Consider the following 24621-nt stretch of genomic DNA (forward strand, 5'->3'; position numbering starts at 1 on the left):
ACACGTGCAAATGAAGTGCAAATAAGTGAATATTGTAGGTTCATTTGGTTACAATTAAGGACTAGGCAACATTTTTCTTCTTTTAGACCTGGGCTGCAGCAATTAATTAAAAGCTCTGCCCCTTGGATGCACTCCGTATTACAGATGTCGCTTGGATGCACTCTGTAATGAATATAGGCCACTAGGATGATCTCTGTATTGTGTATAGGCTACTAGGATGATCTATGTATTGCATATAGGTCACCAAGATGCTGTCTGTATCGTACAGAGATCACTAGGGTGCTCTCTGTATTGTATGTCGGCTACTAGGATGATATCTGTATTGTATATAGGTCACTAGGAAGCTGGAATGCACTAAATTAATTTAGTTCAGAGAGCGCACTTACAATGACTTCCCTTTTCAGACTTCAAATTTATTAAAAATAGTTATCAAGTATATTGTATACCCTTCTGGATTGTATATAGGCTACTAGGATGAACTCTGTATTGTATATAGGTCATTAGATGCTGTCTGTATAGAACAAAGATCACTAGAGCAGACATGGGCAACTTGTGGCTCTCCAGCTGTTGGCAATGCATGCTGGGATGTGTAGTTGCACAACAGCTGGTGAGCTTTAGGTTGCAAATGCCTGCACAAGGGTGCTCTATGCATTGTATAGTCTACTACAGGGGTTCCCAAACTTTGTGGAATCACGGCACCCCAGAGTATCAAAAGTTAATAAAATTGTGTTTATAGCTCATCCTTAGGGACAGTTTTGTGGTAATTATCAGGATTCACCTCTGTTTGTCCACAATTTGGCTGTTACTTTGGTCATAAACAACTTAAATTTGATCATGGACCACCAATCCAGGGCACCCCTGCAAGTCCCCGAAGGCACCCCAGGGTGCCACGGCACACAGTTTGGGAACCACTGGTCTACTATGATGATCTCTGTATTGTATATAGGTTACTAGGGTGCTGTCTGTATAGTACAAAAGTCACTAGGGGGCTCTGAATTGTATATGGGTAGGGAGGTAGTGTATATTAGTAACTTGAATAGTCCATGCATTAAATACTATCCATAATCAACCTCTCTCTCTCTCTCTATCAATCATATGCTCTATGGACACAGTTCTGATTCGTCCACTACACATTTTCATTCATAATTACTCCAACTTACCCTCTCAATGCAGACGGCTGAGGACTCGTCTAGTTCCGGAACGCATCGGCTTCGTTCGTCAATTCTCGGCTATTGCTATGAAGCAGTTGGCCGAGCCCGCCCCCCATCCGACGCTGCAGCCAATCAGAAGGCAGGAGCTAGGGCAGAGTGTGGGCGCCGGCGCCTGCGCACTGGTCAGCTCGGCTCCGTGCTGTGTGTGTGATGTCTGGGCTGGAGAGTGGATTTTAAAGATGGCCGGAGCGGCTCCCGTCTACTGTGTCTGCCGGCAGCCGTACGATGTGAGCCGGTTCATGATCGAGTGCGACATCTGCAAGGACTGGTTCCACAGCAGGTGAGAGGCGGCTGGCTCAATTGGGGGAGACCGGAGGGATCTCCGTGGCCCCTGGGGGCGGAGGGGACGCCTGGGACAGGGAGAATAATAACAATAAGGTGGACGAGGAGAAGTCAGGGCCCCGGCTGGCTGCAGGCACACCGAGAGGAGTCGGCTCCCAGGGCTTGCTGCAGCCCCTCACTCTGGCACAGGGGTCTGGGGCAACTGGACCTTTAGAACTTAACTGCAGACCCCTAACTTGGTGGGGTCACAGATGTCACCTCCAAAGTAGTTGCTTGTCTGACATGCAGGGGTTTTTAGGTGCTCCCCAAAGTGCTGACATGTTTCGGGTATGGGCGTGTAGAATAATGAAACATGTTTTTGCGTTTAAGCACCCCTACCCCAAAACATATTGATATGCACCCCAAAAAGTATTGACATTATGGGGGATCATGGGTGCATCCCCCAAAAAAGCTTATGTCAAGTTGGGTGATGGGGGCATGGGTGTTCACTCCCCCCCCCCCCCCCCAAAGTGTTGATAATCTGGGGCTTTACTGGTCGTCGTCCCCCCCCCCCCCCCCCCCCAAAAGTCTTCATGTGTTGGGTTCACCCCTCAAAAAAGTTTGACATGCTTGGGTTGGTAAGTTGACCCCTGAATGTGTTGACATGCTGGGGGTGTTGACATGATGGGGTTCAGAGCTGCCCCCCCCTTCCCCACACACACACATGTGTTGACATGCTGCTGGAGTGCAGAGGTGGCCATCCTGAATGTGTTGAAATGCTGCCGGTACAGAGATGGCCCCCCTGAATGTGCTGACATGCTGGGGTTCAGAGGTGGACCTCCGAATGTGCTGACATGCTGGGGTTCAGAGGTGTCCCCCTAAATGTGTTGACATGCTGGAGTTCAGAGGTGGCCCCCTAAATGTGTTGACATGCTGGGGTTCAGAGGTGGCCCCCTGAATGTGTTGACATGCTGAGGTACAGAGGTGGCCCCCCTGAATGTGTTGACATGGTGGCGTTCAGAGGTGGCCCCCCTGAATGTGTTGACATGCTGGGGTTCAGAGGTGGACCTCCTAAATGTGTTGACATGCTGGGGTTCAGAGGTGGCCCCCTGAATGTGTTGACATGCTGGGGTTCAGAGGTGGCCCCCTGAATGTGCTGACATGCTGGGGTTCAGAGGTGGCCCCTTGAATGTGTTGACATTCTAGGGTGTAGAGGTGGTCCCTAGAATGTGTTGACATTCTAGGGCTTAGAGGTGGTCCCTTGAATGTGTTGACATTCTAGGGTGTAGAGGTGGCCCCTTGAATGTGTTGACATTCTAGGGTGTAGAGATGGCCCCTTGAATGTGTTGACATTCTAGGGTGTAGAGGTGGCCCCTTGAATGTGTTGACATTCTAGGGTGTAGAGGTGGCCCCTTGAATGTGTTGACATTCTAGGGTGTAGAGGTGGCCCCTTGAATGTGTTGACATTCTTGGGTGTAGAGGTGGCCCCCTGAATGTGTTGACATTCTTGGGTGTAGAGGTGGCCCCCTGAATGTGTTGACATGCTGCGGTACAGAGGTGGCCCCCCTGAATGTGTTGACATGCTGGGGTACAGAGGTGGCCCCCCTGAATGTGTTGACATGCTGGGGTACAGAGGTGGCCCCCCTGAATGTGTTGACATGCTGGGGTACAGAGGTGGCCCCCCTGAATGTGTTGACATGCTGGGGTTCAGAGGTGGCCCCCTGAATGTGTTGAAATGGTGGCGTTCAGAGGTGACCCCCCCCTGAATGTGTTGACATGCTGGGGTTCAGAGGTGGCCCCCTGAATGTGTTGAAATGGTGGCGTTCAGAGGTGGCCCCCTGAATGTGTTGACATTCTAGGGTGTAGAGGTGGCCCCCTGAATGTGTTGACATTCTAGGGTGTAGAGGTGGCCCCCTGAATGTGTTGACATTCTAGGGTGTAGAGGTGGCCCCCTGAATGTGTTGACATTCTATGATGTAGAGGTGGCCCCCTAAATGTGTTGACATTCTAGGGTGTAGAGGTGGCCCCCTGAATGTGTTGACATTCTAGGGTGTAGAGGTGGCCCCCTGAATGTGTTGACATTCTAGGGTGTAGAGGTGGCCCCCTGAATGTGTTGACATTCTAGGGTGTAGAGGTGGCCCCTTGAATGTGTTGACATTCTAGGGTGTAGAGGTGGCCCCTGAATGTGTTGACATTCTAGGGTGTAGAGGTGGCCCCTGAATGTGTTGACATTCTAGGGTGTAGAGGTGGCCCTATAATGTTTTTTTTGGTACTTCCTCATCTTTGCGGCCACAGCTTACGCTACAGAATGTACGTAGCGTAACCCGCACCACCCTGTGTCCACGCCACCCTCCGGTGTCCACACAACTATCGATTACCTTTAGTAAAGTTGTGGTGAGCGGCGCGAGACACCAAGCCTGAAACTTGGCGAGCGAACAATTGTGTTATTCCGAAAGCGGCTGACGTCACTAGCGTAAGCTGTGGCTGCAAAGACGAGGAAGTACCATTTTTTTTTTTAATACCCCTTTCACACCGGCCTAAATCCAGGGAAAATTTGCTTGGATTTTAACCCAGGGTTGTACCTGATCGGTGTGAAAGTGGTAGGGGTACTAACCTGGGTTGCCGGTCCTCGGTGTGGGCGGTCAGGCTGGGGATCCTCACAGGCGGTGGGTGCAAATAACAGGACAGGTGGCGGATGAAGATGACGCAGCTCTCCGGCGCCCTCACTGCAGCCAGAGAGCTGCGTCCTCTGTGCCCGCCGTCTGACCTGTCATCTGTGCCCGCTGCCTGTGAGGATCCCCAACCTGCACAGAGGAGCGGCAACCCGGGGTGAGTACTGCCCACCGGCTCCGCCGCCATCCCGTCTCCTACCCACACCAGAAAATGCAGGGACTTTTCTGGTGTGAAAGGGGCCAACCAGGGAATTCCCCAGCATGATCCCTGGGCCGTATTCCCAGGTAGGTCCCTGCATTTTCTGGTGTGAAAGGGGTATTATATATAAATGCTGGTTTGCTCATGGGGGCTCCCTATAATGTGTGTTGACCTGTCAGGGTGCTAAGTGCCCACTATACACATGCTGGGGTTTTGTTAGCATGTGGAATGCCAGGGTGCTGGTAGGTGCCCAATGTGTTGTCACTCTGGGGTGTACAGCCTCAGTGCCTTCTACTAGGTTATTACATGTGAGAATAGATTACCTCAAGTTGTACCCTGACATGTAATTGAGTATGTAGCATGTGTTGTGTGCTCAATGTGATGTCACTGTGTATGTAGTATGTGCTGTGTGCTCAGTGTGATGTCACTGTGGGGGTTATTTTGGTTCACTCTTTCTGACAAATTCCTTCTTAGAGGGACAAAACCATGTGCACTGCAGGTGGGGCAGATGTAACATGTGCAGAGAGAATTAGATTTAGGTGAGTTATTTTGTTTCTGTGCAGGGAAAATACTGACTGCTTTATTTGTACACTGCAATATAGATCTCACTTTGAAGTAAAACCCCACCCAAATCTAACTCGCTGCACAAGTTACATCTGCCCCACCTGCACTGCACATGGTTTTGTCCATCTAAGAAGGAATTTGTCAGAAAGAGTGAACCAAAATAACCCTCTGTGTATGTAGCATGTGCTGTGTGCCCAGTGTCATGTCAGTGTGTATGTAGCATGTGCTGTGTGCCCAGTGTTATGTCAGTGTGTATGTAGCATGTGTGGTGTCAGTGTGTATGTAGCATGTGCTGTGTGCCCAGTGTATATGTAGCATGTGTTGTGTGCTCAGTGTATATGTAGCATGTGCTGTGTGCACAGTGTATATGTAGCATGTGCTGTGTGTATGTAGCATGTGCTGTATGCCCAGTATTATGCCGGTGTGTATGTAGCATGTGCTGTGTGCCCAGTGTTATGCCGGTGTGTATGTAGCATGTGCTGTGTGCCCAGTGTTATGCCGGTGTGTATGTAGCATGTGCTGTGTGCCCAGTGTTATGCCGGTGTGTATGTAGCATGTGCTGTGTGCCCAGTGTTATGTCAGCCTGCAGACTTCTGTTTCCACCTGATCACTTTGAACGTTTGGCTGGTGGCATTCTGACCCACGCCCATGCCTATAGGTGCACGCTTCCCTGAGGACAATGGGCCATAAACTGCATTCCAGGTGCACTTATTTCCTTGTCTATTGTTGTGTGCGCATCTGACCTTACACTGAGATGTTACACAAGCTGCCGTGGGAGCTGCTGTTCTCCTCTCACCACTATGACAGCTGGAAACTGTGGAGGACTCATTCTATAGATGCACTGGATGGGACTTTGGGGAAGTTTGATCTTCTCTATGCTGTGCATGGAGGGGACAATGTGGTGCTGTTAAAGTGTTCATTTAAACAAAGGGAAGTAGTTTGGGGTTTGCTGTCCCCATCCACTTTGCTGTACACGTTTTCCCTTTGGTCATTGCACTCAGTCAGTTGTAGTTTTTTTTCGTGGGCTGTGTTTTGCTCTCCTCTGGTTTCCAGCTTTGTTTTCAGGCATCAGGCCGGGGTATTTGCTCAGACACAGGGGGGAGGTGGTGATTGTAAGGGGAGCTGCTGATTGACAGCATGGCTGGGAGGACATTTAAATCCTCCCCTTTAACAAAACACGCTGAGCGCACGCTGCTGCCCCCAGCGCCCACAAGCCGCAACTGCAGCCCAGTGTGACATAATCCAACTCTTCATTTGAAAAGTCACTTTTCTTGTTGAGTGACTGCAGTCTGGATTCTTGTGTGTGTGTGTGTGTGTTTTCTGGCTTGAATAAAACTTGATTGCTGTTGTTAAATGAGCACATTTTTTATCCTTATTTCAGTTTTTTTTATATTGGTTTTTAGGTTATTAATTTCATTCCTTCCCGCTGATTGCACCTATTTATTCAGTTATTATACAAACTGTTCATATAAATGATGTGGATTCACGGGCAGAAAGCTGGCGTGTCCTAATTATACATGGTAACTGATTGCAGACATACTACCCATCTAAAGCCCTGTACACATGCATCGATTTTTCTCCATTTGATTTTGCTTATAGAAGCAAAATCGAATAGTTTTTGGATGACTTTCGATCTACATTTGATTAGATGCGCGCTCCCGTTTTCACAAAATCAAACAGAAAAATCGACTGTGCAGCCAAGGAAATATCGAATTTGTTCTAGTAAATCAAATGTGTACAATGTACCATGAATGAATATCGAATTCGATATCTAATGCAAAAGTACAGATCTAATGCCAAATCGAATGGAAAGATCTAATAGAAAATTGAATCAAAACCAAATCGATGTGTGTGTACAGTGCTTAAGAGTTTGTCAGGTGCATGGATTTTTTAATGAGGGATCCCAGGGTAATGGTGCCCATACATGGTGCAATCTGTATTGGATCCCATTGCCTCTACTTCAAAATCGCATGTGATACGCTACAACAGAGTATGTTCCAAAGTAAATGCATTGTGATCTAGTACAAGATGTACTGCCTGTGCATACTTTTTTGTCCTACGATATGAACTGTAGATTGTAAGCTTGCGAGCAGGGCCCTCCTACCTCTATGTCGGTTTGTTTCTACCAAGTTTGTTTAATCACTGTTGTTTCTAATTCTAAAGTGTAATATATATATAAATAAACTATGTGGGAGCATGCATTGCAAGCCAAAATAACAGAGATGTGAACAACACGCAATACGTTTTGAAATACAAAGTTTAGAACGTATCCAACCATTGCATCATGAGAGTAGCCAGATATAAGGTTTTCGAGATGGGTGCATTTTCCAGTGACTTCGTCCCAACAAGCATAGTAGTATAGCGAAGTTGTTGTTCACATTGTACTGTAGCGGGTTTTCGGAGATACTACAGGTGCACGCTTCCTTCTAAGCATCCCTGGAAACACTACTTGGTAGCCAGATGGGCAGGTGGAAATTAGCAATGCTCGTTGGTATTAAGAAGGGATAAATTCTTCTTTTGGCTTTAAATACTGCAGAATATATAGCGAAACCCTGAAAGGAGACCTTTTTAAATGCAAAAATAATATTCCATGCACTGCATAAGAGGCAAAAGTAAAGTTGTATGAGGGTGCACTGCCAAAATGTAAAACTAAAACAGTGTTTTCCAAATCTGGCCCTTGTGTAACCCTAAAAGTGCATTTTTCCAGATTATCTAGGTGTGGTGATTGGCTTAAGCTGGGTACACATCTATAGATATATCTCTAGACGGATCGAGATGCGTATTCTGCATACACGGATACACACCCACCCAGTTGCGCTGTCAATCACCGCCGGCTTGATCGCCCGTGCACACAGCATGATGCACCGATGTATATTTGAATATATGGACTGTCATCTGATACCCACGATGCATTATGTTTGTGGACGACGTCTTAAGCTGACATATCAATGATACATATTGGCCGATGGACCAGCGATGATATATTTGTAATGTACAACTAAGCCTGCTCAAAGCAAATGCTTCGAAAGCTTGTATTTGCCTCTATGTTTGTGCATTTGTGAGAGAGAAAGATGTAGTTTCACTTGCTGCTAACCGATGGCAGTGTTTCGGAGACACACAATCAGACACTAGACCTATATAAAGATGATTGGCTCATAGCAACCTATCAGCTTCAAGGTAGTCTTTGTAAAGTACATTCGATAAAATGATAGGTAGAAGCTGATTGGTTTCTATCTGCAATCTCTCCAATGGTTGACCTCCCCACTGGTTACACTGCGGGATCCATCTCCACCTCAGTATTTTAGCCCGTTGCTCCCATCAATCAAAGTGCATGGGTTCCCAAACTTGAATCACAGCACCTTAGCGCGTTAGAATTTTTTCACAGTTCCCCTAGGATAAAATATACATAGAGTTTGAAATCGCTCCGTTCCTATAATGTAAAAGAGAATCAATTCCCCCCCTCGTCCCCTCGTCCCCTCCACACTCAGAGCCTCTGTTTTGGCATTTAACCAGTATCCACGGTTTTCAAAAAAATTGTTGTAATCACCTTTTTGTGTTTTGGAGAGATAAAGGATTTCCCTTTGATCCCAGAGAAGCGGATAATCCGTTAGATCAGTAGAATTAGCTTTGTATCATCTGTAAAAAGTTCAGCGTAAAGCATCAATCTGAGGATTCAGTAGGGATATTTTTCCCTTCTTACAATATCAAATGCAATAGATTAGGACATGAATTTGGGTATAGGTGCATTGGAAATGGATGATAATTATGGCCGTTCAGTCAACAATTTTTCTTTTTTTTCTTCTGAAATTTATATTTGTGAATTGGTATTTTGTTTGTTCCCTGGTGTGTGTGTGTGTCTGTGTGTCTGTGTGTGTGTGTGTGTGAGAATCTGGCTGGTCTAGTTCTCCTGAACTTTATATTGTTTGGTGTTAAGGTCATATAACACTTAATCATGACTTGTATTGAAAAATATTTTCTCTTGTGAGTGGAAACAAGGACAGTCAACTTTTAGGGGGCACAGTGTGGTCTTTATATCAGCACTGATATGCAAACCAGACCTGTGCTAGAAGCACCACAGCAGACAGCGACACCCCAGGCAGGGAAGAGGAACTGCATGGGTTTTCAAAGATGGCGGGTGCTAGAATGAACACTACCCCGGGGGTATTCAATGTAGAGTAACGACAGCCATGACCCTGTCCTGTTCTCGGCCGGCTCGACTGTGATTTTACAGGTGGGATTCAATGTTCTGCCTGCCGACCGCTGAGAAGGGGTCGTGGCCATGTGAAGTGGCCAGAAATTGACGAGCTGAGGCCGGGAGCTCGACAATTCCCAGCCGTTCTCTGCAGAACGTGCCCGTCTGCTTGTGAAGTTGGGCACGTTCTGCCGAGATCCCTGTATTGAATAGGAATTCTCCGCCGTTTCCCCCATTGGGAATGGTGGTGGGAGATTGAATATCCCCCTTAAGATGTTTACTTGAAGTTTGTCATTACAATCGTGTTTATTCATTTTCATCCAGATCCGCACCAATGGAGCTTACAATCGAATTACCTTCCACCAATGTTTGGCGTGTCATTCAACCTTTCATTGTTTTTTTTTGTAGGGGGGGGCAATGAGCAAGAGGGGTGTGGTATAGCCCACTGACAGTCAGGATTCCGACAGCGGGGCTAGTGCAATGAAGCTACGGTCGCCACCTATTCTATAATCGTGCACCCACACAAGGGAGAGTAGCGCTGCCTGTCGGGTTTTGACAGTTGGGATTCTGACGTCGGTGTAATGACTGTCGGTCAGTTGGAATCCCGAATGTCGCTCAGTCTTCCCGCACCCAACCAAGAGGTAGGGGGTATACAAACTCACTTAAGTACTTTAGGCTAAAGGTGCGTACACACTGGTGTCGTTCGCATATAAATTGCGTGCAACACAGATATATCAGTGCTGAGTGTGCGCGGCAATCTGCTGTCTGCCCGTACAGCCGTGCCGGGAGCCGCTGGTGATTGACAGCTCAGTGGGCATGCGCCCACCCATTTGAAGGATCTCCATACACGCAAAGATTGCTGCAATAAATATGGTTGCAGCGACCGAGGGTTAGGTGCCGTTGGAAGCAGTATGAATACAAATAGTCTGTTGCTGAGTACACACTAGACAATTCCCGCAGCTGCCGATCTAGTTCACTATATCTGTGGTGCCGCGGGAGGGTAATATTGAGCGTACAAACTGGACGATATCTGTCAGTGATGTCAGCCACCCCCCGCTCCCCCTTACATGCTGTCAGGGAGGTTATGTACATACCAAGTGAATGGTGTTTGTGTCAATTTTCCGTAACTTATAAATGCGTTGTGTAGGTTTTGGTGAAAAGCTGTAATATGGAGACTCTGCAGAGCGGCACCTAATGTACGTTCGCGCTCTGTAACGTCTCCAGATCACACCTCACTGGAAAGTATCACCGTTCGCCACTGCAGCCGTTGCCAGGAATAGTAATATTGCAGCATATTTCCACTATATCTGGTCTGAGAGTGGAACCTGCTCTCCTATAACATACGTACATCGCTTAATGCGTCTTATTCTGCCTTCAGTTTCTGCTTTTAAACTTTTTTTTTTTTTTTTTTAAATGTTCCATAATCACGGTGTCATCCAGTGCGGAGGGCTCCGCCGAGATTCCCCAATGATAAAAAGGCTTGGCTGAGAAATTCATCCACCGTAAGAGGAACTGTACAAGCCAATAGATGAGACGTCTCCGTGCCGGAAATCTTTTTTTACTAATCCCAAGCAGGGACCCCTAATTATATAATTGGCAAACTAATTGGTGGTAAACATAGGAAAAAAAAAGGTCACCGTTCCCCGTTCTACTCCGTCACCACCGGCTAAAATCCCCTGACATACACCTGTGTATGTATAGTTGGATGGCAGACCCCAGGGGGGTCTGGCAGCCTCGCAGAGCATCCAAACCGGCATTTAGGCTGCTAATCAGGGAGTCTCATGTGCGGCGGTTGGCGTGTGTGTATATGCATTGATTGCCGGCGTAACCGACACTTGGAATCAATTGCTGGGTAAATATTTAGCACGCTTGCAAAATTACATCCCTACAGCGGTTCTGCTGTTACATAATATTCCACCTGCCGCTTTCTGGCTTTTTTTTTGTTACTTATAATTTCTCTCCAGAACTTTCCCGTTGCAGTCTCCTGCCAAAGGCTTCTCATTCCACTGATCCGTCGTGTTCAACCTCATTTGCTTAAGCAAGTGTCTTAATTTCTGTTAATTAGTGTCGGGCATCAATAGCGGAGCCAATTCAGAACGTTCTGCTGTAAATCGCAGGCTATAAGACGTATTGCTCAGGCTTCCCGGCCTGGTTAATTAAACCGTTAATGTCAACACTTTGCATCAGAAATGATGCTGGTACTAACGAAGTAGAATGTTCTTAAATGCTTTGTAGTTACGTTATACAACCGCGTGGTACATGCAGACCGAGTGGCGAATACTACTTTTTAAAGGGGATTTGGACTATACGCCAACATAAATTAAATAAACCACTATTGTTTGACACTGACAATAGAACGGCACGGTAATAAACAACACAGGACTTAAGTCCTCGCGGCGATGCTGTTTGCACCGTCATAGGCGTTAAAACCGTTTGCACCCCGGGACAGGTGTGAGCAGAAATCCACCAGTCAGCATTTGCAGTGTGCTGATTAGAATTGCGCCGGGAGCTCTCTCCTGGTGCTATTCACAGCACGGAGAATAAAGCTGACCGCACTTTTAATACTTTAAACCACACCTAATTGTAAAAGTTTGCTGTCAAGTTGTACCAAAGGAACAGCGATGGCATTGGTGGATTTTGCAGCAGTGGCGGGCCACCACAATCTGCGAGATGCGGTACGGATGGTGGTACAGGATCACGAATACCGGCTTTTTCTCTAGCGATCAGCTGACCAGCTCTGATTGGTTCTCTCCTAATAATTGGTTTTGGGCCTAGTTGGACATTGGCGGCTCGAGCAATTGGTGCGGCAGAGCTGTAGAAGTATTGGGTATGATCCGGAACCGTACACAAACCTGATGGTTTATGTAAAAACCCATGTTTGGGGGTTTTCAAGGTGCGCAGGACCTGTTATGAGCAATTGTCCTGTAAGATCGCTCACAGTCGTCAAGGTTTGTACGATGGTTATTAGTTGGTCCAGGGTTTCCTAAACAGTCCTCATGTTACCATAGCAGTGCAGCTTGTATGAATATTCATGCTTATACACAGATGGTATAGTTCAGAGTTTCCAAAATTCCACCACTGCAGTCCACGTTTTAAGGAGATTCCTGTTTGTGCACTGGTGGTACAGACTGAGATAAAGTAGCAACTAAACCGCTTAATGTTAAAGGCTGTGATTGAAAAATTACAGGAGTTGGTTCTTTGGGTGGGATGTACCGAGCAGTGGCGGTACATCCCGCTGCCCATCGCGCAGATGCTGCTTTTTTTTTTTTTTTTAAGTGCAGTTCTCCCTTTATCTCTGTACACTATAACTCTCTAACACTTAGTACATAGGCCCCTAAGTAAGTCACCTGTGCTTAAGCACGGATATTCTTCTAACCTGGACTGTTATGGTCAACAAGTCAACCACTTGCTAAGAAAATGATAAATGGTTCTCTAGCCAATCTGCTCCTTCATGCCCCCACTTGTCCGATTTGGGCCATTTTCACCCGATTCCAATGGATCGGACTGAAACATCAGGTGAAATCGGCCCAAATTGTATTGCTCCAACCCAATACAAGGTCTGATGTGTACTGGGTCGGTGGTTGGACGTGCTGCATGTCCGACCCCCACCTGGCGACATGGAATGGGGGTCTCATGCAATACATCATATGCAGAAGACCGCATGCGATCCTGCCACCGAGGAAGGTCCTGAATGTGTTTGAAAAATAACAGGAGCGAATTGGCTGAAGCATAGCTTATCATTAGGATCGTGTGTTAACAAGACAATCAATTGATAAATAGGGGGGGGGGGGTCTATGTTATAGGTGTGTTAAGACTTCAGGTACCAACCAATCAGCTCCTTACTGCCATGTTACAGGCTGTTTGAAAAAAATTACAGGAGCTGATTGGTTGGGACTTTATCTCTACTTTTATCACTTTCCAAAACTTCTGCACCTTAGTATGAGACGTGTCTAAGCTCCTAGGTGTGTGCCCGACAATATGTCACTGATCGAACGCTGGGCAATTTTTACCAGGCATCGGTTATCCATAACCCAAACTACATATAAAACACAACATTAATTGCAACATGGGTGCATATTCTGACAAAAAAAGTGGCGTTCATTTTGTCTGTAACTAATTAACCTATCAGTATGTTTTGGGATTTTTTGCGGGGGGGAAACAAAATCACAGAAACATCTGGAGAACATATAAACTCCACACAATGGATTGTTCAGTATACACTCCTCGGATGTCGCCTGTTTGGCTTCAGTGCCTCAGATTAGACTCTGCCGTGTCTCCGTCCCTAGTGGAAAGGTATTGTCTAGAAGTGGAAGTGAGGGGGACGTAATGCCGCGCACTTGGCGAATGTTTTACATCTCATTGATAGAAGTCTTAGATACGTGTCTTGTCTGACTGCCAAATATCAGTCAAGGTATAATGTCCTGGCAGAGCTCCCAGGTGCGTGAGGGATTCCCCAAAGGCGCCCGCTCTGTGTTTGAGCCCTGTGAAGTATCTCACGGCGAATTCATGGGATAATGCTTTTTCTCTCTCTCTAGATTTAATCCCCAGCCGTCCCATTGGACAATAGGCTAAGAAGATGGATTGTGACCAAGCTTTTGTTCGTGTGACGGATGTGCCTTACGGCCTCGTATAAATAGTCCCACACCGGCCCCCTCCGCGCCAGCCATTTGCACTGATGTGTTTGCTCAGTAATTGCCACCTTTTGTGCTTTTTTTGAGTTTAATAAATAAAACGTTGTTTGTTGTTTTCGCTGGATAGAGCAGATATAATGGCAGCCCAGGGATTTCCCAGGTACGTCCAGGGGAGAAGTTCTCCTGACTCTCGACCCTGATTAATTAGGCCGGAAGTGCAGTTTTTGCTTGGTTACCACTCAGAGAAACGGCTTGTTCTCTAGGTGTGTGAGTCCCCATGGGTCATAGGGTTGACTTAATGAAGGCCGACATTCATGTGGAGTTTATATGTTCTCCTAATGTTTCTGTGACTTTTTCGCCCAACCCCCTGGTTTCCCCCCAAATATCTCAAAACATACTCATAGGTTAATTAGTTACAGACAAAATTAAAACCACTTTTCTGTCAGAATATGCACCCATGTTGCAATTTGTCGTATTTTTATAAGCCGTTGCTAGGGTAACCGATGCCATGCGAGGGGACACTGTACACTTAGACGGTTTCCATGTCGACAAAATTTTTTAAAACTCATGTTGACCTTTTGACTGTTGACCTTGTGCTTTGTATTGACCTTCCGACCCTATCCGCCTTAGCCATGCCGCCTTATTTCATGTGTAGAGCCCTGTAGACCTGAGGTGGTCCACCCAATGTATGCCGACCTAGTTACCTTATCCCTTTCAGATAGTGATCAGTTGCTCTGTACTATGAAGTACGGAGTGGGATCCATTAAGATCCCCCCGCCCCATGCCTCCTTAGTTTCCCTCATTGTAGGTTCATGACCGTGTAAAGCAGGGATGGGGAACCTTCGGCCCTCCAGCTGTTGTTGAACTACACATCCCAGCATGCCCTGCAAAAGTTTTAGGATTGGCAAATAGCAAAACTGTAGCAAGGCATGTTGGGATGTGTAGTTCAACAACAGCTGGAGGGCCGAATGTTCCCCGTCCCTGCTTCCCTGGTGTAAAGTGAGGGATTTGGGCATTGCTGGGTTGGCCTGGTAGGGTGTTATGATGAATTGCCCTCAGACAAACAGGTTTTTGGGCTTTTCTTTTTAGAAATTGGTATTATTATTATTATTATTATTATTATTATTGTTTATTGCAGTAATGAACGGATCTGGCATTTTGTGAGTGGCCTTTTATAAAATAATTTTTGCAGATTTTATCCATTCCTAGGTCTAAAGGAATTCTTGGTAGAACCCAGCTGGTCACAACACATACAGTATACCGACTAGGCACCTTAAATGCAAGTTGTTGTAAATAAGTGACAAGTTCAACCCCTACGCATCAGCCACCACCGCCATTTCTGAAAATTTTTTAAAAAAATGCCCAATTCCCACCATTTTCGGTTAAGATTGGGGAATCAGGATTATAAGGCTTCGCAAAAAGACCCCATCATTTTCACGGTCACTAGCCAGATGCCCAATAAGTAACGTTCTGGTGGAAGAATGGTGTTGCCCACTGTTGGACAATGCCACAGAATAGTGCCCCTTACAAAAGATCTTACTGGTGGTTTATCCAATTGCATTATCTGTTCTATACACATGTAGACAAGGGTATAGTGGCGATTCTTTATCGCCTTTTGGCCGGGACGGTACATCTGGGGGCAGGTTGGATATTGATCCCGTCTCTGGTGATGTTGAGTTGGTGCAGCGGAATTGTCTTCTGGATGCCTTTTAAAGCTTTTAACCCGATTGGCCTGCCGCTCTGCACGGTCACAACTACAGTGTTGCCTGACCAAATGCAAATTGAACTTCAACGGATTTGAAAACCGGCTTTAGCGATCAATCTGGTTGTCTCTGGCTACTGGACTGGTCATGGTTGCGGACACTTGGTTTTGGGTCAGACTTTGTCCTGTAGTAACATTTGTTCTCGAAGATGAGCGGTGCTTTAAATAAGGGCTACGTTATTGTTTTGTGTGTGTGTGTGTGTGTGTGTGTGTGTGTGCTCGCGCACATTCATTGTAGAGGGACACTATCCTTTGTTTCGATTGGTCTAGCCAGGTCTCTGTAATATAACAGTCAGCACTAGTGAGCTTTTAGTAAATAGATTGGGAACGGTATACATCCCCCCTGCTCATCGGATGCGTATAAGCTGAAGTTTTGTGCGGCACTCCTGATATGGGGAACCGGTACCATTGGTTTTGGGCCCACCTTTGGATTTGAGTGCTACATACACGCTCAACAGTACTTGAGCTGAACGGATGGAAATTAGCTTTTCAGCCAGATTATGGCATAGAGCAGAATGTATTAAGCATCACTTACTATCGCAAAACCCAACTGTCCTTTGTGATGTCAGGACTTGCAGTTTCAACCCTAGGAATCCCTCGGCACATCATTCGGGGGTGCTGGGAGGGATCTGATTGGATCGCTCTCTGAAAAAAAAAAAAATGCAGCAAGAAGCCCATAGACTTCTATAGGGTAACACCACCAAAAGCTGGCTTCACCCTCGGCATCCAAGTTCCAGAATGTATCGCTTAGTACAATGCGGCCTAAGTCTGAAAATAGTAATTTTCCATTTTTATACCTCATTTTCCCTTACGCACATCTCGCCGTATGTGTAATCCAGCTTATCTGTGGATAGGGGGCAAAATCAAGGAATCAGACATTTCTCCTATCACAAAGAATACATCTGCTTGGATCTATTGACGTTGAAGTCACACTGCCAGATGTAGCCTCAGGAATCCTGGGATCTCCACATGGCAATTTCTCTGATGGTTCTCAGATCAGTTGAATACACCAGCTTTAAATTCCAGGGAGCGGTGGAGGACCAATCGCGAACTACGTTCTTCTGACGGTGTCTTATGATTGGTCGTGTAGTGCGAACGCCACTCCTGCAGCATATAGCCGCCTTCGGGAGTGGGGCACGTTGCAAAATTCTTTTACGTTGCTGGTAGCAGAAAGAGGCACACCGGGGCCGCGGACATAATGACATAATTACCAGCTGTATTGTTTCAGCTTTCACACTTTACTGCAATGGTTTGCAAATGTTTGGTTAAGCAGAAGTATTTTTCCTCTGCATCTGCTGTGAAACATCAATGATTATTGCACCCGTGCCCAAACAAAACCCTTTTATTTTATTTGTTTTTATTTTGGCGCAGCGTTCAAACCGGGTTGGCGGCGCTCCGGGACAGCGTGACACGTAGTGGGCTTGCCAAGTGTTCTCCGCGGAGAACTTTGTGTCTTTTCGGTGTGGCACAGAGATGTGTTGATCCAGCATTCAGCCTGACAGAGCTGGAAAACACAGCACGTTCTGTTCTCGTTGCCTCTCTATCGCGTTATTGTTGTCAATGTCCCGGAAGTATCGGAACAAGCACTTTCGTTCCTGTGAAGTTCTTGTGATCTGATCGCTCCGTCGGCTGTGTGCGATTTTGTCCACGGCAGCTGGGTTCGGCCAGCGAAATATATCCAGGGCCCTGGGGCTGCTACAGTTTCCCCCGGCTCTGCCAGTGACACAGAATACATCAAAGAACTAGCTGGAGAGAGCAATTTAGGTCACTGCGCCCTTCCCCCAACAGCGTTACCTTCATCTTTATAGCTGAATCCCCTAAAACCTTCTTTTTATTTTCCCTATCGTGAAATGCGCTGTGTATGTGCTCGGTACTGTACACCGCGCCACATGTTCATCTTATACCGGGCCAGATGGGGGCTCATAAATTATTAGCAGAGGTCAGTGCTGCTCGCTCTGAAAAAAAAGCTGCCATAATGTAGCCTCTTAGAGACCGCAGTGTTTATATTCTGTACGTTTCGCCTGCGCCTGATTACAGCCGACGCTTGGACTGAACCAACATTAACAAGGGGGTTTACGGAGTCTTACTGGGCCCCTCTGTCTTATGTACGTGCAGCTCAATCTGACATTATCGGCTGATTTATAATGTGAATGATATCGGTCCGCCAATTATAGTTAACAATGGCGGGGATCAATAATACCCCTTTTACACTAGGCAAGCCGGATCGCACCCAGGATTTTGTGCCAGGGTGCGACCCAATTTGCTGACCCTTTCCTAGTAGTCTCCTGACCCGGCATAAAGCTGGACGTCATTGGGAGGCGGGGCCGACGCTGGGTGATGAGCGCATCTTTCAGTGGCGCCTTTACGTTGCAGTGAGCGGAACCTGGGTCACATCGACCCGGGTTCCCAGTTTCCACTGCCCCTGGGACTGGGAATGTCCCAAGTCCAACCCGGGTAACTACCTGAGTTTACCCAAGTTAGCACACTTCCACTAGCAAAAAATCTGATGCGCATTGACCCGGGTTATTTTTGCTAGTGGAAGAGGGGTATCCTAAGTGCATCCAGCTTTACTGCTACATTACAGGCTGTGTTTGAAAAATGACAGGAGCTAATTGGTCGGGTGGATCAAGTTTCAAAAAGTAATAAAGAGGAGAGTGACAAACAACCAGCCAATCTGCTCCTAGCTGTCATTTTTTGAACCCAGCCTGTGACATGTCAGGCAGGAGCTGATTGGTTGGCCTTTTAGTGCATCTGGCCCCAAAGCTTTAGAGTGTGTGTGTGTGTTCTATTTCATAATGCAGTAAATTGTACGGATGTTAGAAGTAGCCGAGGAGTTCTGGGACCATACAAGGCTGTTCGCTTCTGTTTGGGGTTACAGAAACTTTGAGGTGACTTTGAAGATCCATATTACACCAGTTTTCCCAGTGTACATAGCAGTTCTGACTTCAGGATCAATGATATTGCTTACAGGTGTATACATAGACCAGGACTTAGGGCGGGATGTACTAAAGGGAAAATGCGGTAAAACCCCCGTTTTACCGCAGGCCAGGGTTTCACCGGTTCGCCCCGTTTTCGCAGGCCAGGGTATCGCCACCCAGAGGGTGGCGATACCCTATAGAAGCCTATGGGCTTCTTTCGCCGTGCGCCGTCCGCGCGCCGCCCCCCCCTCCCGTCCTCCTTTAACCTCCTCGTCCCCCTGGTGTGACAGCTGGGAGGACATCCGGCTTCAGGGGGGAGGAGGAGATGCAGGGGGACGCTGGCAGCCACCGGGAGGTGACGGAGACCCCCGCAGCCCACATCACAGGTATCGCGGGGGTCTCCGTTACCGCAGCCCGATGCTGGCCGCATATGTTAGTACATATGCGGTAGCATCGCGGCGGCTGCCGTGCGAAGGGCGGGGATGTATGTTGATACATCCCGCCCTTACTCAGAGACTCTGATATCATCAGGCTGATCCGGGACGGAGCAGACGTCACATGACTTCCCCTCCAATGCCTGGGCACACCTGCATCTTCCCTGACACTCCCAGAAACGGTCGGTTACCACCTTCCAAAGGCCTGGTCCTGTCAATCAGATTGTCCCCCCGCCCCCCCCCCCTTGCATCAAAGCCTCCGCGTGACTGGGGGGAATATGACAAAGGTAGTAATCTGGGTGGTTTGGGCTTCTGGACTGCTGACGGACCTTGAATAGGTTTGTGTCCATAACCTGGCACCCAGCCTGTGAATTTTTCTATGTATTGTATGAGAATTGACAGATTTATTTTCATTGTAAAGTAGGCATGTGTTTCTTGGACATCTAGGTGGACCTTCTGGTGGGGATTTTGCCTTCATCCATTAATCTGGTACAATTTTCTGTAGCCTAGAGTGTACTATTCACCCCAACCCCCCCCCTGCGGTTGGTGACGTGGTCGTTCTTCCATTGACAACCCCCAGCCTGATTCAGAGATGTGCAACAGAGTTTGAGTCTGTTAAGAAGTCCTAGCCCATTCACTAGAAAATGAAGCAGGTTTGACCAACTGTCCCGGGGAGTCTACCATACGTTCCTCGAGAGCAGTGGTTTTCAAATCCTGGTCCTCAAGAACACCCAACAGTGCATGGTTTCCAGTCCTTGAGGACCGAGTATGGGAACCACCTCACTAGAGAATGCAAGTTAGTCTTTAACTCGGGTTCCTGTTACCTACAAAGTAAAGCACAAAGTAACATGAAGAAATCCACGTTAAAGGGGATCAAATATTCATTGAGTTTACTTCCTGCTTTTCCTTTTAAAGTTTCTTCCATGACCAGTGGTACAACCGGGAACCTCTTCCATCAAAATAGATCTCACTGGTGGTTATTGCAGTCAAGTCCCTATAACCAACCAGGCTTGCAAGTGCCTACAGTGATGTGTGCGCATGTTTGGCATCAGCCCAGTTTGCGACCACCTGTACAATCTACCGCTGCCCTGGTCTGACCACCAAGCAGTAGGACCTTTTGTCAATCCTGGCCACATACCTGGGTGGACGTATTGGATGAGATCCTGCCCTTTAAGTGCGCATGTTTGGTAGCTGGCTCCCTTCAATGACACATGTGGGCTTGCAAGCACAGTTGTGAGAGGATTGCACACACGGCCGTTGGTGGCCATTTTCAGACCAGTGTTATGGACATGTCCAATGATCAGATCAGTGTAGGGTGTCTGAGTTGTTGTGGGGCCCATTCGCGCTGCCATATTATATTTCCTTTTAACAAATGGAATACTCAGTGTCAGTAGGAATTGTAAGCTCTTCATGCAATGTCATCACTCCGACCGGGCTGCTTGAAGTGATGACATCATTGCGATTTTCACGGTTAGCGGGAGTGATGACCTCATTGTGATTTCCCAGTTAGCGGGATTAATGACATTGTGTTTTTTCCAGTTAGCGGGAGTGATGACATCACTGACTGGATTGATGACATCACTGTTATTCTTAGTGTAAATGATGACCATACTCCTCTGTAAAAACTGATTTGTTTCTGTTTGCAAGACAGGGTGTTCTCCTGACACTGGTTTGCCATTTGCGCTCGCTTATGGGCGTCTGGTTCTCTCCTACTCGCCCCGGCAGTCTCCCCTCATTTGAACTGTATATTTTACAGCTTTTTTGCTTTTTTTTTTCCTCCAACCTTGAGCAAGTGCCTTATGGAGACTTTTATAGCTTTAACTCCAAAAAGGGAGGAAAAAAAAAAAACTTTGGGGAGTTGACGGCAGTGGAAACAGACTCTCCACCTGGCAGAAACTATTTTCCAAGCTAGGAAGATCCGTCCCACACCAGAGACGGCACAGCTGTGTGTGACCGCTGTGTAGCAGCCAGCAGATCTGCACGTTAGCACAGCTGGACGAGTATGTCTTTCAGTCCACGGTATTAAGCTGCAATCGGAGAGGTTCACGTTATTGCTTTAAAGCACTGGGGTCTCTAGTTCAATTCCCACCAACGCTTTATCTGTGTGGAGTTTGTATGTCCCCAGTGTTTGTGTGGGTTCCATCCCATTTAAGTCCCTAACCCACCCCTGCATGCTTACGATCGAGATGCCAGCTGTCAGGGTTCCAGTGCATGCAGTTCTAGCGGTGTTGGAGTTCCGACGCCAGCGTTGTGGCTGCCGCACAAGATTCCACCACAGATGTTGTTGCCGCTAGACCGTATTCCGGCGCCTGTGTTGCAGCCACCAGTGTCCTAATTGAATCCCCTGTATACCACTAAAGTGCGTTGTTATAACATATGCCTGTTGATACCAACCAATCAGATTCTACCTATCATTTCATAGAATGTACTAGCTAAATGGTATCAAGAATCTAATTGGTTGGTAAGGAAACTCTTTTACATGTTCTCCTCGGAGCGTTTGTTAAAGCTCCCACTTAAGTTTAATTACGTAGAACTGCAAATTATTTAGGGGCCTATTCACAAAGAGGTGGAGAAGTTGCCCTTGCCAGCCAATAAGCCGCTAGGTATATATATATTTTTTTTATAGCACGCATTTGATAAATGTTACTTCAAAGCTGATTGGTTGCCACGGGCAACTTCATCACTGGCCCACTTCCCCAATTTTTTTCACTGCATCGTGAATAGACCCTCTTTTGAATCATTGGGGAACAAGTGCAAGCCAATCAGTTGATCTCACCAAGATTTGATACATCTCCTCCCCAGTCACTTACGAAGTTTCCACGAGTAATTTCAGTGTAACTGGAGGGCAATTCTGTCCCTACTATTAAACAGTTAACCATAGTGACTTCGCATCGTCTGCAATGTTCCGGCTCGGGAACCCTTGGTCCTACAATATTCTGTCTGTGTTGTTTTTTTGTTTTTTTTTTCCCCCTTTTATAAATGGGAATTGCCCTAATTACATTGTGAAGCCTGTTTCCTGTAATTAAGATCAAAGCAATGGTTCTCTCCCAGTCCTTCCATTACAGTCCTTGTACAGTGAGCACTCACTCAGGCATCAGTTCCCTTTTGGCTGCGTCTTCAGCCCCGTTTGTTCTCGCCGGGGTATAAATATCCTGGGATTGTATTGTTATGTTGTCTGTGTGCTGTTTGTGTAGCCAAGTTGCAGGAAAGAATATACGTGTGTGTGTGTGTGTGTGTGTGTATGTGTTAGCATTGTACTTAAAGTATTTTTTTTTTGTACGTTTGTGCTCTTTAAATGTGGAGCTTTGACTGTTGCCAAAGATTTTTGTGCAATGGTGGTGACCTGTAAATATACCTGGCAGGTGCTTAAGTATAACTTTGACGGGTGCCGGACGCGGTCCCGAGAGCATGGAGCTGTGAGGGGAAGCAGCAGGGTCAGCCTATGCACCAACACTTCACCCATCAATCCCTTGTAAAAGTGTCAGTCCCCTGCAAATGTGTGTTCATGTCTTTTCTCTCCCCCCCCCTCCTCTCCTGCAGCACACATCAACCCCACCATGTGCTTTTTCCTGTATTGTGTACCTCCGCAGATTGCACACCCTGCCATCGCTGACCTATGCAGTGCACCAAGCTGGTTGCCTCAGATGGTATCTCCGCGGACAGGATGTGGATCACGTGGATGTTTCTGTGCAGGGTTTATCATACTACTACAGAAGTATTTGCTTTCCAATATATGCATTGGGTCCTTGTATGGCTCGCCCCTTACAGTGTAACCTTCGTAGTGCGCCCTCCATGGCTGCCTCATCTGGTGCACTTGTGAATGGGATGAAAAATACATGGACCTGAGTATACATTGAAATCATCCATTTTGGGTAGTTTCTTTTAGGGGTAATCTATTTCACCCTGGGTAATCCTACGCAGAGCGCCTAAAATGGCTGCCGCACTTGGTACCTTGTCAGGGTGGAGTAGACAACCCATGGAAGTTATTATCCAAAATGCTGCACCACTCCTGCATTATGCTTACTGTGTGCTCAGGGGCTTTTGTCTGTGACATGTCTGTTACTGTACCTCCAACATCCTCTGTATTATGTGCATTGTTTTTTTTAATGTCTGTAAGCGCCTTGAGTCCTGCTGGAGAAAGTGCGCTATATAAATTTTACTTACTTACTTACTTACATTTACCCGACGTCGGGATACCGACTGTCAAAACGCCGACAGACAGGTGCCCGATGGCCACCCGCTATTTTCCCTCATGGGGGTCCACGACCCCCATAGAGGAATAATAGAATAGGTGGCGAGCCACCGTGCCCGCAGCGTGGCGAGCGCCGCGAGCCCGCAAGGGGCTTTGTTGCGCTCACCATGCTGTCTGAGTCCGGGCAGTCGGGATCCCGATGTCAGGATCCCGACTGTCGGAACCCTATACCACACCCAACTTTGACTGTCACTCTTGCTTGCTTTGTGCCAGTTGTTGCATTCTAGAGGACAGATGGGTGTATGTATCAAAACTTGGAGAAAGTTAATGTGGCAACCATTCCGCTCCTAATGGTCAGTTTACTAATTATTAGGAGCTGACTTTATCTCTCTCTCTCTCTCGGGAGTCTGTGTACTAAGCCTTGGAGAGGGATTAAGTGGACTAAAGTAGCAGTCGATCAGCTCCTAACTGTAGTCTTTCAACCGCAACCTGTGACCGTTTGCAAGTTATTGGCTGGCACTTTGTCTTTCTCCAAGACTTAGTACATAGGGGGTTTATTTGTTTTTATGTAGAAGGCCACACACTTTATTTATGGAATGGGATTGGTATACAGAGCATTACCTACCTACATGAAGGCTCAATATAAGATAGAGGCTGAAACATCTAAAACTCTGTTGGGATATTTTGCAAGTTGGCCCAGTTCGTGGACCTGGGGCTTGCATTAGGACCCTGTCGTAAATTGGAGCGGACTTGATCTTGGCCAGCGTGGGCAAGGGAGTAATGAGGTTTCCAGACTTGCCATGTTGACTCTGAAGATGTAACCAATTAGATTTGTATTTTTGAGGTTAAAGTAGAGAAAGGATGAAGCCTAAAGACTGGAAGTTAAGTGGCCATTTTGAATTACAAAACTGCTGGATGATTGAGCGAACTGAAACCAAAACTTTGTTGGGCAAGTCCTGGGATGGACTGGGGGCAAGAGTGGGCCAAGACGTTCTTTGGGTACTCACATGGAAAAATAAAAATATCAATGGGATATTCCTTGAAGGTACCATTGAAGATTGAGGGACAGTGGCCATTACTGTAGCCTGATTCTTAACTTGCATTGTAAGCAGGGTCAGACTAGGGGCCTTATTCGAGTTCACTCTTTCTGACAAAATCCTTCCTAGATGGACAAAACCATGTGCACTGCAGGGGGGCAGATGTAACAGGTGCAGATAGAAATAGATTTGGTGATTTTTTTGGTGATTCTTTGCAGGGTAAATACTGGCTGCTTTATTTTAACACTGCAATATAGATCTCACTTTGAAGTAAAACCCCACCCAAATCTAATTAGATCTGCACAAGTTACATCTGCCCCCCTGCAGTGCACATGGTTTTGTCCATCTAAGAAGGATTTTGTCTGAAAGAGTGAACTCGAATAAGGCCCTAGGTGCTGGCTGAGCGCTGATCTGGATTCTGTGTGGTATATGTACTAAAGTGCTGTTACCAGATTCTACTTATTTTTTGGGGGTTAGCTTTGGGGAGGGGACAGGTGTTGTTGGGGTAAGACTTCCAATAAAAAGTAAGTGTTGAGATTGATGGAAAT

The 24621-nt window shown here is 46.8% G+C and overlaps 1 protein-coding gene across 4 annotated transcripts in view; it reads left to right on the forward strand.

The window, feature by feature from the left end:
- Nucleotides 1-1333: 1333 nt before the first annotated feature.
- Nucleotides 1334-24621, forward strand: part of KDM7A (lysine demethylase 7A) — a 69055-nt gene continuing 45767 nt past the window's right edge. For all 4 annotated transcript variants that reach the window (XM_083181228.1, XM_083181229.1, XM_083181230.1 and 1 more), the window contains exon 1: nucleotides 1334-1491. In XM_083181228.1, the coding sequence (XP_083037354.1) occupies nucleotides 1391-1491 (101 nt within the window). In that variant the 5' untranslated portion in view covers nucleotides 1334-1390. The remainder of the gene's footprint in view (nucleotides 1492-24621) is intronic.

This window comes from Crinia signifera, chromosome 4, assembly GCF_055691185.1.
Source record: "Crinia signifera chromosome 4, ASM5569118v1, whole genome shotgun sequence".
NCBI classification, from domain to species: domain Eukaryota; kingdom Metazoa; phylum Chordata; class Amphibia; order Anura; family Myobatrachidae; genus Crinia; species Crinia signifera.